At 45.7% G+C, this 13,762-nt stretch overlaps 1 protein-coding gene across 3 annotated transcripts in view; it reads left to right on the top strand.

The window, feature by feature from the left end:
- LOC307090545 (KAT8 regulatory NSL complex subunit 1-like) overlaps window positions 1-13,403 on the top strand; it is a 39,038-nt gene extending 25,635 nt beyond the window's left edge. For 2 of the 3 annotated variants that reach the window (XM_079757250.1, XM_079757249.1), the window contains 9 exons: window positions 5,311-5,476; window positions 5,726-5,881; window positions 6,409-6,582; window positions 8,801-8,949; window positions 9,455-9,579; window positions 9,696-9,753; window positions 9,896-10,008; window positions 10,146-10,398; window positions 11,672-13,403. In XM_079757250.1, coding sequence (XP_079613376.1) covers window positions 5,311-5,476; window positions 5,726-5,881; window positions 6,409-6,582; window positions 8,801-8,949; window positions 9,455-9,579; window positions 9,696-9,753; window positions 9,896-10,008; window positions 10,146-10,398; window positions 11,672-11,881 — 1,404 coding nt within the window. In that variant the 3' untranslated portion in view covers window positions 11,882-13,403. The remainder of the gene's footprint in view (window positions 1-5,310; window positions 5,477-5,725; window positions 5,882-6,408; window positions 6,583-8,800; window positions 8,950-9,454; window positions 9,580-9,695; window positions 9,754-9,895; window positions 10,009-10,145; window positions 10,399-11,671) is intronic. The other variant, XM_079757251.1, reaches the window with a different exon arrangement.
- The last annotated feature ends 359 nt before the right edge of the window (window positions 13,404-13,762 follow it).

Here is a 13,762-nt window from a genome sequence, read left to right as displayed (position 1 = left end):
ATTTGTTTGACCGGTTGCCATGGTTATCTCCGTGTGGTTAATTTGCAGTTGCGGTGTTAATTAGCGATGTTTTCAGTTTACTGTTACATTAAACTGTAATCAGAAAACGCGGTTATATGCTATGGACCCTATAGTATCTGTGGTATAAAGGCTGGGACGAATTTTGAATTATAAATATGTACACTTTATGTTGAAAGTATAGACCGTCCCGATTCCCATTGAATCGAATGGCGAGGTGATTATTCTTCAAAACGAGAGCTGGTAAATTGTGAAAAATGAATTAAACTGTAATCAGACAACGCGGTTATATGCTATAGACCCTAGAGTATCTCTGGTATAAAGGCTGGTACAAATTTCGAATTATAAATATGTACACTTTATGTTGAAAGTATAGACTGCCGCGATTCCTTTATACCACAGATACTATAGGGCAGGGGTCAGCAACCTTTTCAACATGCAGTGCCAGTTTGACATTTTCTCGTTAATGAGTGTGCCTTAAGCAACAATAAATTAAGCTGAATTATGACATAGCGACCAAAAACATTTCCAGAAGACCTGGAATTGTACTATTTCCATATAGTCCACAATCATGCATTAACATTTTAATGTTTTTTGGTTGTTTTATTTGCAACATGGGCTTACAAATTATAATTACATATGTCCCATCTTAAAACACCATTTTCAGAAACTCATTCAAAAACATATTTGCACTGTGAGAAATGTAAAAAATGAGAATATATGAGAATGTTGGAACCATCCACATCAATATCTTTAAGACATGTGCAGCTTTGCAAAACCATGTGAAGGCGATGCATACAGGCCTCTTGCAACAATATTTTAAATATTTTCTTCTCTATTACTCACAACATAGGTTTAAAAACTATCAATTTATCCAATTAAGAACATTGCTTTCTGTAACTAATTTAAACATATTTGCGCTGGGAGGAAATGCCCAAAACAGAATAAAGGGCAAAAAAAAATCTGTAGTAATGATTATGCTGCCGCATTGTGCTGTGAATTTTTTAAACAATAATAATAAAAGAAAATATATATATATTTTTTAAGTGTGCCAATGATTATGCTGCACCGTGCCAGTGGTGACACACGTGCCTAGGGTTGCCGACCCCTGCTATAGCATATAACCGCGTTTTCGGATTACTGTTTAATGCATTTTTCACAATTTACCAGCTCTCGTTTTGATGGCTGAACAGACAATTTGACTGGAACTACTTAGCAGGTAGTTGTTTTTTTGCGTTTAAGATGCTGTGATTTCTTGCCGACGATCCATGGCTGCCTTTGTGAATGTCGGCACACATCGAATAATTGATTATTCGTTCATACCACCCACCGATTATTCGACCATGAAAATTTGGAGTTATTCACATCCCTAATCTGGGATAGGGTTAGGGTCCATGTTGCCTGTACAGCAGCTATGTGTGTAGCTTAAAGACACATCCTGTGTTAGCCTGCTGTGTGGAGTGTCCCATGTTTGCTCTAGAGCAGATATGTGCTTAGCCTAAAGACACATCCTGTGTTAGCCTGCTGTGTGGAGTGTCCATGTTGGCTCTACAGCAGCTATGTGTGTAGCTTTAAAGACTCTTCCTGTCCACATCTCAACACAGCCTGCTGTGTTGAGAGTATAAGCTATTGTTGCTGTATAGGAGTTCTGTATTTAGCATATGGTATTTCCTGTGTTTGCATGCTGTGTGGCGAGTATTCGCTATGTTGGCAGTATCAGTGTTATGTGTGGAGCAATAAGACTTGTTGGACCCTTTTATCCAAAGCGTCTTAAGGATGTGGGTGCATGGGCCCCCACAGGGGGGAAAGAGCCCCTACCCACAACAGAGGAAATGCTTTGCGCTACCAGTTAAGTGTCTCAGTTCAGAGTCTGTGGAAAACTCATTCTCACTTCCTCCCTGAATGAGGAAGTGGTGGTGCAGCAGTCTGACTCTACTGGCCTAACCAGTCCTTTGAGCAGGGTAATGAACTCTCAGCCTGCTCGTCCAGTCTCCCAGCTTGGCGTGTAACACAATACAAAGGTGAACAGGCTATGACTCGTCAGTGGAAAAATAGGTCATCTGGTTTCCAAAGCAAACGGACAGCAGATAACCTGCTCACTGCAAAACTCTGGGCTCATGTTGGCTTCATGTCTGCAGGGAAACCTTTTGCTGAATAAAGCAGACGCCCGTTGCTAAGGTGACGAGGACTAGGATAGTTCCGTGGTCATTGTCTTTGTCTGCTAGCCTAAAGGTTGTGGGTTTGAACCCCAAATCCCCACAGTCTGCATGTAGGTATGCATCGTAAAAAAACACTGTTTCCACTAGTGCGTATGGTTCCACAGTGCGGGTGAAGTTATCTGTTGTAGGTGCAGTCACCCTAGTGTTGTTGTGCTCTAGATTCAGGATGAATATCTATTTCATGTATATTTTCTGCTCAGCTGTGCCTATGGATTGATCTCTAATGAAGATGTATACGCCGTATAAGGCAGGCTCTAAATATACTTTCTTAATTTAATTTACATTTGCTTGTAAGCATGCCAACTTAAACTCATTCTGCAAATTTGTTCAGCCGTGCTTTGGAGCTAATCTCTGAATCCCGTTCCACTTGTTTTGGACTAAACTAAATGTGATATCTAGAATTTGGCTATGTTTTCCGCCTTCTAGATTATTATTTTTTTATTTAACCAGGTTAGTCTCATTGAGATTAAAATCTCTTTTACAAGAGAGACCTGGCCAAGATGGCCAGGTCTCTACACAAGCAGTCTCTGACTCACAACTGCAGTTGTGAAAATACATTAAGATGATTGACTCAAACATTTGCAATTTCGAATGGAGTCCAACATCAAACTCTTAACAGCTTTAAATTCATTGTGAGGCAATTGGTAGACTGTGCAAAAAACGTAATGGTCTTTTTATCCAGTTCTGTCCGAGCTTCAGTACCAGTCATAAGCACCATGTCCTGACACCGTAACCCATGGGAGAAACATTCCGGGACATATGCAGTGACAAATATCAGGGGAGTTTACCACATAATTCGCCTTGTCGATAAAAACATACCAGTGACTAAGACGTTGCATAAAAATAGAAGGCCAGTTAACGCTTGAGTGCAACATACAGTGGTGAGATAAGGCTTTGCTGTTTTTAACGAATCTCAAGGCTCCATGATAGTGTCCAACATATGTAGACAGTGAGCTCATGCATTTATGTACAACAGATCACCAGAATCTATTGCAGATACATTCACAACGGAGAGTTTACAAGAGTTTTCCAATAGTGTAATATCAGGTTTTTTTTAATTTGATTCGATTTTTAAATAACCCTGTACCTCAAGCCTATATAGCGATACAAAGAGCCTGCACATAGCGGGTATTCCTGTTCCTACATTAACAGGCCAGGGGTGTCTTTGGGATTGGAGACCAACAATTCAAATATCTTAAGATTTGTCATATTTCTTAAAATAAGTCAAATGTAATATGATAGACTATTGTGGAACAGATGGGAGAATGAAATATTAGGCCGACGTACATGTGAATAACAATAAGCTGACAGGATTTGCGCTGTACTGATGTCAGTGGTGAGCTCGTTCACTCCTTTTGGAGCCATCAAACCATCTGGACGTTGTCTAGCGGTACATGGCCCCTTTTTAGTGAGGGAGTAGCAAGCCGTTTGGCAGATGCGAAGCTTCGTGGACGGGCTGCGGTGTATTGTTTGAGCCTGTCCTGAATGTAGGACTGGTCGGTGCTATTCAAATCACGGCAGTCAATACCAGTGACTTGGTGGGATTGGAGCCACCAGCCACCTCCCAGGGGTTAGGGATGAGGGGTGTAGTGGGAGTGAACTTGGGAAGGTTGAAGATAACCCGGGCTGCTGCATTCTGGAGTAATCCAGATGACAAGAGCCTGGACCAAAACCTGCATGGCCCTTTGGGTGAGGGGTGGGTGTGCTCCTGAGGTAATGAAGAGTGACCCTGTAGGAGCATGTCATTGAGTGGTGTTGGACGTGAAGGACAGGTGTTGATTCAGTGTCCCTCCAAGGTGCCTCCTCGTTCGAGCAGCATACGCCCAAGTTGTCCAAATTGATGGAGAGGGCTTGGATGGGAGAAGACTTCCCTGGAAGGGAGAGCAGCTCAGCCTTGTCCAGATTGAGCGTCAGGTGGTCTATCGACGTCCACTGAGATATGGGATCCAGACAGCAAGAGATTTGCTTTAGTTTGTTTCAAAATTATGGATTTTGATGAAGGATTAAAGCTTCTCTCATTAGTGATGATATTCAGTGAATCAATGGACACATTTTCGATTCTAATATGGGTGTTTGAGGTTATAATAGCAGAGCAAAGTAATTTTCTTCAGGAAAATGCAAATATACTAAAAAGTACGTAACGCGATTGGACGTCTGTCTGTCATTGTAAAATACTTACAATGGTGGTTTTGCAGCCCTAGTTAAGTTGTTCATGGTATGTTGTGTTACAGCCCTAGCAAAGGGGTTCATGTTGTGTTACAGCCCTAGTGAAGGGGTTCATGTTGTGTTACAGCTCTGTTGAAGGGGTTCATGTTGTGTTACAGCACTGGTGAAGGGGTTCATGTTGTGTTACAGCTAGGGCTGCAACAACGAATCGATAAAATCGATAATAGATAAAATCGATCGAAATGTATTGCTAAAAGCGTTAGCAACTAATTTGGTCATCGATTCGTTGAGTCGCGCGATTAATACGTGACTCGTAGGCGCGGCACTGTTTACAGCCAGCCGCCGGCAGGTTGGTTCATGGTTCATGCACGCCCACAGCGAGCTTTAGTGTGAGCAACCACAGCTTGTATTTTGGTCATATCTTAACACTGGACTGTAGGCCTATATAAAAGTGTTGTACCTTGTTCAATGGATAGCACGGCGGTCATATTTCAGGGGAAACACTGGTATATACATATAAATGTAAATCATACATTGTATGTTGTTTTGTTTTTTTATCATTTAATATTACTTTTAATAGTTCCGGGACGTTGGAGCAATAACCTGATGTTATTACACTTCAGTCGGCACTGTGAATTTGAAGCAATGTTCAGTTTTTGAATAAAGATGCGGCAATTACAAATGTTTCTTTTTTTTATCTGATTCATCGGTTCATCGAAAAATTAATCGTCAGATTAATCGATTATTAAAATAATCATTAGTTGCAGCCCTGGTGAAGGGGTTCATGTTATGTTGTGTTACAGCCCTGGTGAAGGGGTTCATGATGTGTTACAACCCTAGTGAAGGGGTTCATGATGTTATGCTAAAGGCCTTGTGTGGGTGTTCATATTGTTGTGTTGTGTTACAGACCCAGCGTATTGGCTGTGCTCCCTCGTGTTGCCGGCTGAACCCCAGCTGCGTGATGTGTGGCGGGAGGAGCAGTCCCGTAGAAGACCCCCAGTACGACCTCCCCACCATGGAGAGACTCTCCAGACTGGACCCTGGAGTCCACCCTATCCTCTCCTTCTCAGACGGTGAGCTGCCACCACACACGCCACATGCCATGTATCTGGGAGCATCTCCTGTCTCCGCTGAAAGGCAGCATGGAGAAGCTCACCGCTCTTTCCATGGAACGCATCCCTGGCATAATTTTCTCCAAACCGATGTGTTCACTTGGTCTTTGTTCTCGGTTTACTTGCTTTGCTTAATTATCCCAGACTGGTTGAACCCCCCTGGTCATTTCTGTGTCTCTGATGACTGATTACGACTGTTTATTTCCTTAGATGTATGCGTGGGCCTCCGGCTGCAACAAGTGCTCAAGAGCCAGTGGCAGAGCAAGGCGTTGGACCGCAGCAAGCCCCTGAAGAAGCTCTCCCTCAAACACAAGCTCTCCTCCTCCAGAGAGAAGCACAAGTTCACCAGCTCCCTCATGGCAGTCCGTAAGTACCTACACCCATCAGAACCAGGGCCAAACCTATCAGAACCAGGACCATACCCATCAGAACCAGGACCATACCCATCAGAACCAGGGCCACACCTGATCAGAACCAGGGCCACACCTGATCAGAACCAGGGCCACACCTGATCAGAACCAGGGCCACACCTGATCAGAACCAGGGCCACACCCATCAGAACCAGGACCATACCCATCAGAACCAGGGCCACACCCATCAGAACCAGGACCATACCCATCAGAACCAGGGCCACACCCATCAGAACCAGGACCATACCCATCAGAACCAGGGCCACACCTGATCAGAACCAGGGCCACACCCGATCAGAACCAGGGCCACACCTGATCAGAACCAGGGCCACACCTGATCAGAACCAGGGCCACACCTGATCAGAACCAGGTTTTCATCCAAGCTAGTCCCAATCCATACTTGTCCCAATCCTTCTTTCAAATTCAAAGCAGAACTAGTACCTCTTCCAACCCAGATCTAAAGCCACGCTGTTGTCCCTCCAGGTCTAGGTCACTTTAAGAGGCGCTCAGAGAAGGGGCGTCCCGGGGAGACGAGCCTGGGGCCTGTGCGACTGGAGAGCCAGGCCCTCTGTAAGACAGAGCGCCTACAGCCGGGGCCCTACGACAAGAGCTACAGCCGCAAGAGACCACGGGAACGCTCGCTGGACCGGACTGACCGTGAGTCCTCTAGTGGTCCCACCCTCTGACTGGTCAACACCGGCCACACAGAAATCACAGGCCTACCCATTAGAAATTGTTGGGTATATACACATGAATAGGATATTGCTAATAGCAGTGTTTGCAATATTTCAAACACTGTCAAAGTTAGGAGTATTGATACAGGCTCATCAAAATAGGAAAGCCAATTGTATTATTTTTTAAAACCATGTGCTCGATAAGATAATAAATAATAGGCAAACCATAGATGGTGCAAATTACATTAACCTAATTTCTTTCGATATATTATTTTTTACCTGCTCACTGTTACAAATGTCAGAAATATATATATGTGATACGCCAAGATATGTTAATTGGCGTCTGAATGTCTTACTCAGCTTCAGATTAATTCTGTAAACCAAACGCTAACACAGTGAACTCGCCTAATCCAGCGATGAAACAACTGAATCTTGGTCAACTGCAATTCCCAGAGACCTAGGCGTACCCCTTTATAATGTCACGCAACACCTAGCCCTGCTTCAAGGCCAGCTGTTTCAACGTCCGTATTTGCGTTTAAATTAAAGTAATGAATAAGAAGAACACTCTGTTTCAATACAAATGAATTTGCAGTAAGAGCAACATGGCCTAGATCTCAGGTGCTTTTAGACAACTTAAATGATCTTCAGTCCCGTACACGTAGTAAGAATATAACCATGGTCTGCACCCAGAGCGACGTTGCCAGGTCTTCCACATCACGTTGGCTTTGTGTCATGGTCTGTACTAGGGGTGCAACGGACCACTAAACTCACAGTTCGGATCGTGTCACGGTTTTTGAGTCACGGGTCGGATCATTTTCGGATCAACAACAACAAAAAAGATAAAAAGACACATGTGACTTTAAATAAAATCTTCAAATGTGTAAAAACAAAATAAAGTGAAAAATAAGGTAATAATCCTGCTTCCTTTATGCATGGTCAATATTTTAAAAAAATGCAATCTGAGGCATTATTCCTTCTTCTTTTTAACATGGATAGTAAATAATCCCTAACCCTGGATTTACAACTTTAACTTCAGGATGTCTGCATTGCCTGGGGAGAGTTTAGAGTCCTCACTCTCGCCAGGCAATGCAGACATCCTCATCTTCTTTTTTTTCATCAAGTATGGTAGCGAAATACAGTTTCTGTCGTGTTTTATTTGGCATTTTGTAAATCCATTGATTTCTGTTGGAATACTCATTGCTCATTGCAAGGGGGGCTGGTTGTAGTCTTTTCGCTCGGTTCTAGCCCTACTGTTGATACGGAGAACCAACTGAGGTTCCGGTTTCCGTTTCAATGGGATTTATGGAACGCCAAATAAAACACGACAGAAACTGTATTTCGCTACGATACTTGATGATGTTGTAAATACCGGAATTATCCTTTAAACATGCGCTGATCACGTGAACGCACAACTTTTATTTTATCAGCCGATCCGCGGATCACTTGCGTCCCGAACCGTGAGGATTGACCCGTGAACCGTTGCACCACTAGTCTGTACCGTTCTCACGCTACAGATGGCAGGCCTGGATTTAGTTATCAGCTGTTTCTGTTTGTTATACCTTCAATCAACTCTGAGGATGGTAGTTTAGTAACGGCCTAACTGCAGAAATAAACCGTCCGTTCTGCATGTATACGAGCATTGCTACTTAATTAATTGAATGAGATGCCAAAAGTGCACCAGTAAACACTTAAAATAATGGTTTAGTAAGGGTTATATTGCATCTAAATACATAGCTGTGAAACGACAACACAAACGTCCATGCAGCAGTCCTCTGAGGTTAATAAGAAACCAAACGCACGAGTGAAGAGCTGCTGGTGCCGTCTGTGCTGTAAGATATATCCGTCATAACTTCAGAGTTGGCTGAAGTTTTAGTCCTTATCTGATCGGTAGATTTCTATTCATTTCATCACCAAAATCTCAGTTAGCTCTTCAGCCTAAGACACCAAGGCAACTGAATCTAAAGGGGTTTAACAGAGAAAGAGCTTGTTTTGAAAACCCAGAAGTCTCGGTTAAAGCCATTTGGCGGGACATTCTGGGGAAGGAACATTAAAATAATTTTACACAAACAACGGCAATCTTGCAGTTTTTTTTAATTTGTAGGTGTTTGTGGGGCAACTTGGTGACCATTTACCTTCAATCATCGGGGCCCTTCGTTGGTTTTTCTTGATGTTGCTAATGTGTCTGTGTTTTTTGTCCCCAGCGTCTCCCAAGCTGTACCTGGACTCTGGCAGTCCCTGCTCTGTGCTGGCCAACATGCACTCATCCCTCCACAGCTCCCTTACGCGCCAGCTCTCCACCTCCTCCGACAACTCCACCCCTCTGGGCAGCCAGAGTGTCCACAACACGCCGGTAGGACCCGCGGGACCCCGCCTCATACTACTGGGAACACTTAGCTTGTACATGAACTACTGGGAACACTTAGCTTGTACATGAACTACTGGGGACGCTTAGTTTGTACATGAACTACTGGGAACGCTTAGCTTGTACATGAACTACTGGAAACGCTTAGCCTGTACATGAACTACTGGGAATGCTTAACTTGTACATGAACTACTGGGAAATTCTCTGAATACCTTTTTTAATTAAATACTGGGTAACGTTCTGAATTCCTTTTTTGTATCTATTTTTTATTAAATTCTGGGATGCATGATTGGTAAAGATGAATCTTTAGGCCGATTTACAATTACCAATAATGATCTGCTTCAACATTTCTAAAGCTGACTTTGATTTATTCAATGCTTTTTGAAAAGAGAATTTCAAGAAATAGGACCAACCTGCATGTAAGAGAAACGGCCTACCCTAGCGTGCGGTCTAGTGTAGTCCCCAGAGACTAAGCGCGGTGTTCCCCCCCCAGCAGCAGCCCATCAAGAGGAGGCGAGGCGAGAGCTCCTTTGACATCAACAACATCGTGATCCCCATGTCGGTGGCGGCCACCACGCGGGTGGAGAAGCTCCAGTACAAGGAGATCCTCACGCCCAGGTACCTCCTGCTCCCAATGTACCACGGGCCCGTCGAGGGGGCAGGGCCGCCTGCTGCACACCGGGACAGTGCTCCTGGTCCCCGCCGTGATACATGTGCTCTTGTGTTTCCTGCAGTTGGCGAGAGGTGGACATCCTGGCCCAGCCGATGGCTGAGGAGGAGAACGAGACGGAGGTAAGACTCCACTGCTCCTTCCTCTGTCTCGCTCTCTATTGCTCACTCCGTCTATCTTGGCTCTGTCCTTCTCCTGTCTAACGTTCCTGTGCTCTGTCTTACGTGTGTGTGTGTGTGTGTGTGTGTCTGTGTGTGTGTGTAGCTGGAGGATCTGACTGATGCGGCGTTCAGCCAGCTCCACCAGCCCTGTGAGGACCAGGAGAGATCTCGCTGGACCTGGATGGCTCTAGCCCCCGCTAAGAGGAGAGGAAGCAGGTAAAGAAGGCCTACACGACCCCCTGATGCTGGTAGCGCCGGCCGGTCTAATCCCACCTCGCCACCCTAGTCATTAACCTGCCATGTCTGCAACATGTTGAGAAGAGGTCTTCATGTGTTCCTCCTGGTCCGTTCAGGTCTTACAAGTCCATTGACGGGCGGACCACGCCCCTGCTTTGTGGCACCAACCCCCCCACGCCCCAGCCCGCCTCCCCGGACCCGGGCCACTGCCCGCTGCTCCACGAGTACAGCTACCTGCCCTCGCCCATGAGCCCGGGCAGCCCGGACGCCACCTCCAACCCCCACACCCCCTGCTCCCGGGACTCGCACCGACTCATGTCCAACGAGGACACGCGCTGCTCCACGCCAGACTTCCCCTTCGAGGAGAGGGTACGTTCTGGGGATACTGGGCCTAAAGCTCTGCTGGGTTATAACTGGGGCTCAGGCGTCTGCTGGGTTGTAACTGGGGCTCAAGCCTCCTCTCTGCTGGGTTATTACTGGGGCTCAAGCCTCCTCTCTGCTGGGTTATTACTGGGGCTCAAGCCTCCTCTCTGCTGGGTTATTACTGGGGCTCAAGCCTCCTCTCTGCTGGGTTATTACTGGGGCTCAAGCCTCCTCTCTGCTGGGTTATTACTGGGGCTCAAGCCTCCTCTCTGCTGGGTTATTACTGGGGCTCAAGCCTCCTCTCTGCTGGGTTATTACTGGGGCTCAAGCCTCCTCTCTGCTGGGTTATTATTGGGGCTCAAGCCTCCTCTCTGCTGGGTTATTACTGGGGCTCAAGCCTCCTCTCTGCTGGGTTATTACTGGGGCTCAAGCCTCCTCTCTGCTGGGTTATTACTGGGGCTCAGGCCACCTTGGCACCACGTTGGTGCCATTGAGCTAGGCATCCGCATCTCTCCTATGTCCTTAAAGGAAGAGGCTTTGTGTTGATTTAACACTGCCCGAGTCAGACGAGATGTACCTTTTCTTTACTGCCTTAAGGGCTCTCCCAAGTTCTACATTAGCACTGGTCTGAGCCAGAAGGGACCTCAAAAGTGTCTGAATGCAACTTAACTTGGATTCTGTCAAGAGTTTAATCCAATCATAGATCCAAGTCAAAGCCATGTCCCCGACAGCTCCGGCCGGAGTTATAAAGGGCGCTCCAGTCATTTATCATCCTCCACTTTGACAACGTTCATAGTTCAGAAACATTACATCCCATTGAGAGGCCTGAATGGTTGCTGGCTCACTGTTTCAGGGACATCTTTCTTTCTAAATGAGAAAGAATGATGTCACTCAAACTGATCTAGCAGACATTGAGGCCTCTCAATGGCTGCCAGTTCACTGTTTCAGGGACATCATTCTTTCTCATTTAGAAAGGTTTAGGCGAAAGTAAGATTGGTGGTTATTGGGCCCTCTTTTCACCAGCAGGTGTAAATGATAAGCCATTGCAAGCTCTTTCCCTTATGCTGTCATTATGCCCAGTGACAGACCGACATCACAAGTGGGCGCGTCCAGCTAGATGTATACTGGATAGATCAGTCAGCCAGCATGCCCAGTCATTTCTAATCTCACTCATAACTGCTGGTAGAATGGGGGCCCTTTAACGATGGTCTAATGAATAACGACTTTGCTGACGTGGTTGAAGACCCCCCTGATGACAGCGTGTTGTGATTGTCTCCAGACGGTGGCGCCGTTCGAGCGGCGTAACTTCCCGATGTCGGAGGACCCCGAGATGCAGCCCGAGGTGGAGAGTGACAGCAGCGCCGTCGTTTCCCGGATGCGCAGCATCTCTGGTTGCCGAGCAACGGGCTACGGCCGGCTGGATTCTGACGATATGGACATGCCTTGCGAAGAGGACGACCTCAAACACAAGGCCCCTACCCATCGATGATAAACTGCTGCAACCCATCCCCCTCCCCCAGTTCTGACCACACCCACTTCTCTGGAGCCCCTCCCCCTCATCGAAGACCCTCCCAGGCCCCGCATTAACCTCTGAAGCAGGAAGCAGCAGATCTCAAGGGGCTGCTGTTGTTTGATATTCAAACACCAGTGGGATACTTTTCACAGTTTTTAGTGAACGTTATGGAGATAGAAGCCTTTCCCTACACTTTGTTTTTTGTCACAGGAAAAAAAGGTAAATGTAAAAAAAAAAGAATATAAAAGAATGTGCTATAAAAAGTGATTAGTGTCGTAGGCTGAACATGTACATGGGGCTTAGCGATGTCTGGTGTGTGGCGTGTCTCTCGTAGCGCACTATGTAGCCCACTACTCCACGTATGCCAAAGGGTGTTTTCTATTCACTAGTTTGCTTGTAATTCCCATGTACATTTTTAGTGGAGTGACAAAATAATAATAAATCTCCTGAGCCCCCCCGCCCAGATATACAGGTACATCGGGGGGTGTAGTTCCCTCCTCTCCCCACTAGAGGCCGCTGCCTTCTTGACTGCCAAGTTCTGTTCTGTTGTTCCTCGTCATTCCTGACTCACATTGGACTCGTGTATGTTTTTTGTTTTCACGGTAAATCATTCCTTTTGAGTCTCTGCGATGCCCAAGCGCTTGTTTGCTTTGCCCTGCTGTCGTTGTCTTTTTTGCTTTGGTTTATTTTTAGTTTTTATAATAAGTGGCAGTAGGCATACAGGACTGCTGTCTCAAGAGCACTTAGCCCCCCACATGCTAATGCTAGTTCTGCTAGCACTACATATCTCACCCATGCTATCGCTAGGTTTACTAGCCATACAAAATCCACCCATGCTAGCTCTACAGGATACTGCACATGCTGACACTAATTTAATTAGCCGTCCATGCTACCACACATGCTAATGCTAGTTCTGCTAACCATAAAATAACAAACCACATATGATAGTGCTTGTTGCTAGCCAATTGAGATACCACATATGCTAACGCTAGTTCTGCTAGCCCCACAGATTAGCCAGGTAGTGGAGCTGCCTGCTCCATGGATGCTATCGCTAACATAGCAGCAGGTTTGTTAAAGGATGCCAAAAGCAGGCCTGTAGGACGGGGTCTGCTCGGTCTGCGCTCTAGTGCTACAGCAGAGGTCTCAACAGCTGCACCGCTGGCTTCACTGGACAACAACTGGACGTGTTCTGTAAGAAACGCCCTCCAGCCCTCCCCCTCACACACAATGCCTCAGGTTTCACATGTTAAGGGAATATCTGCAGCCTGAACTAGACATCTGAAAGAATACCATGTCCTGTCAACACTAGCCCCCCCCTCCTCCCAGTAACTAATTGCTATGCAAAATCTATGGTATAATTTTTCACCTGTTTTCAATCACTTTCCGTTTGTAGTTAAGCAAGATGTTGATGTACCCATCTGATGTTGCAGCAGTTAACCTAATCCAAATCAGAATTGTTTTGTAAATAGTACCATTAAAACATTTATGTTTAACTTGGCGTCACTGTGCACATGCACTCTTTTTAAGTGGAAAAGCAGACCGTGATTTCATAGCATTTATTTTCAAATACACATACAGCAACAAGGTCATAAACCAGTTATTGGTAAAATCCACAATACTGATGGCAATCACATTTCCACGACTGTACAGCGTCAAAATAAATTCAAAATGATGAGTTTTCTTACCGCAAACGGAAAGCTATTTCTAGTTCAAAAGAGCACCACCTCATCCAGACTGGGACCACCTCCTCCTCCTCCTCAGTCTCTAACTCCTCCTGATCCTCCTCGCCATCTGCCACACTGATGGTGCCGTCGTGTTTCAAGACAACCGATATATTAGCATGCAGGTTATTATGTG

The sequence above is a fragment of the Pollachius pollachius genome (assembly GCF_949987615.1).
Source record: "Pollachius pollachius genome assembly, chromosome: 19".
NCBI lineage: Eukaryota > Metazoa > Chordata > Actinopteri > Gadiformes > Gadidae > Pollachius > Pollachius pollachius.
The sequence above is the reverse complement of the archived record's forward strand: the minus strand, read 5'-3'. Positions and strand labels throughout refer to the sequence as shown.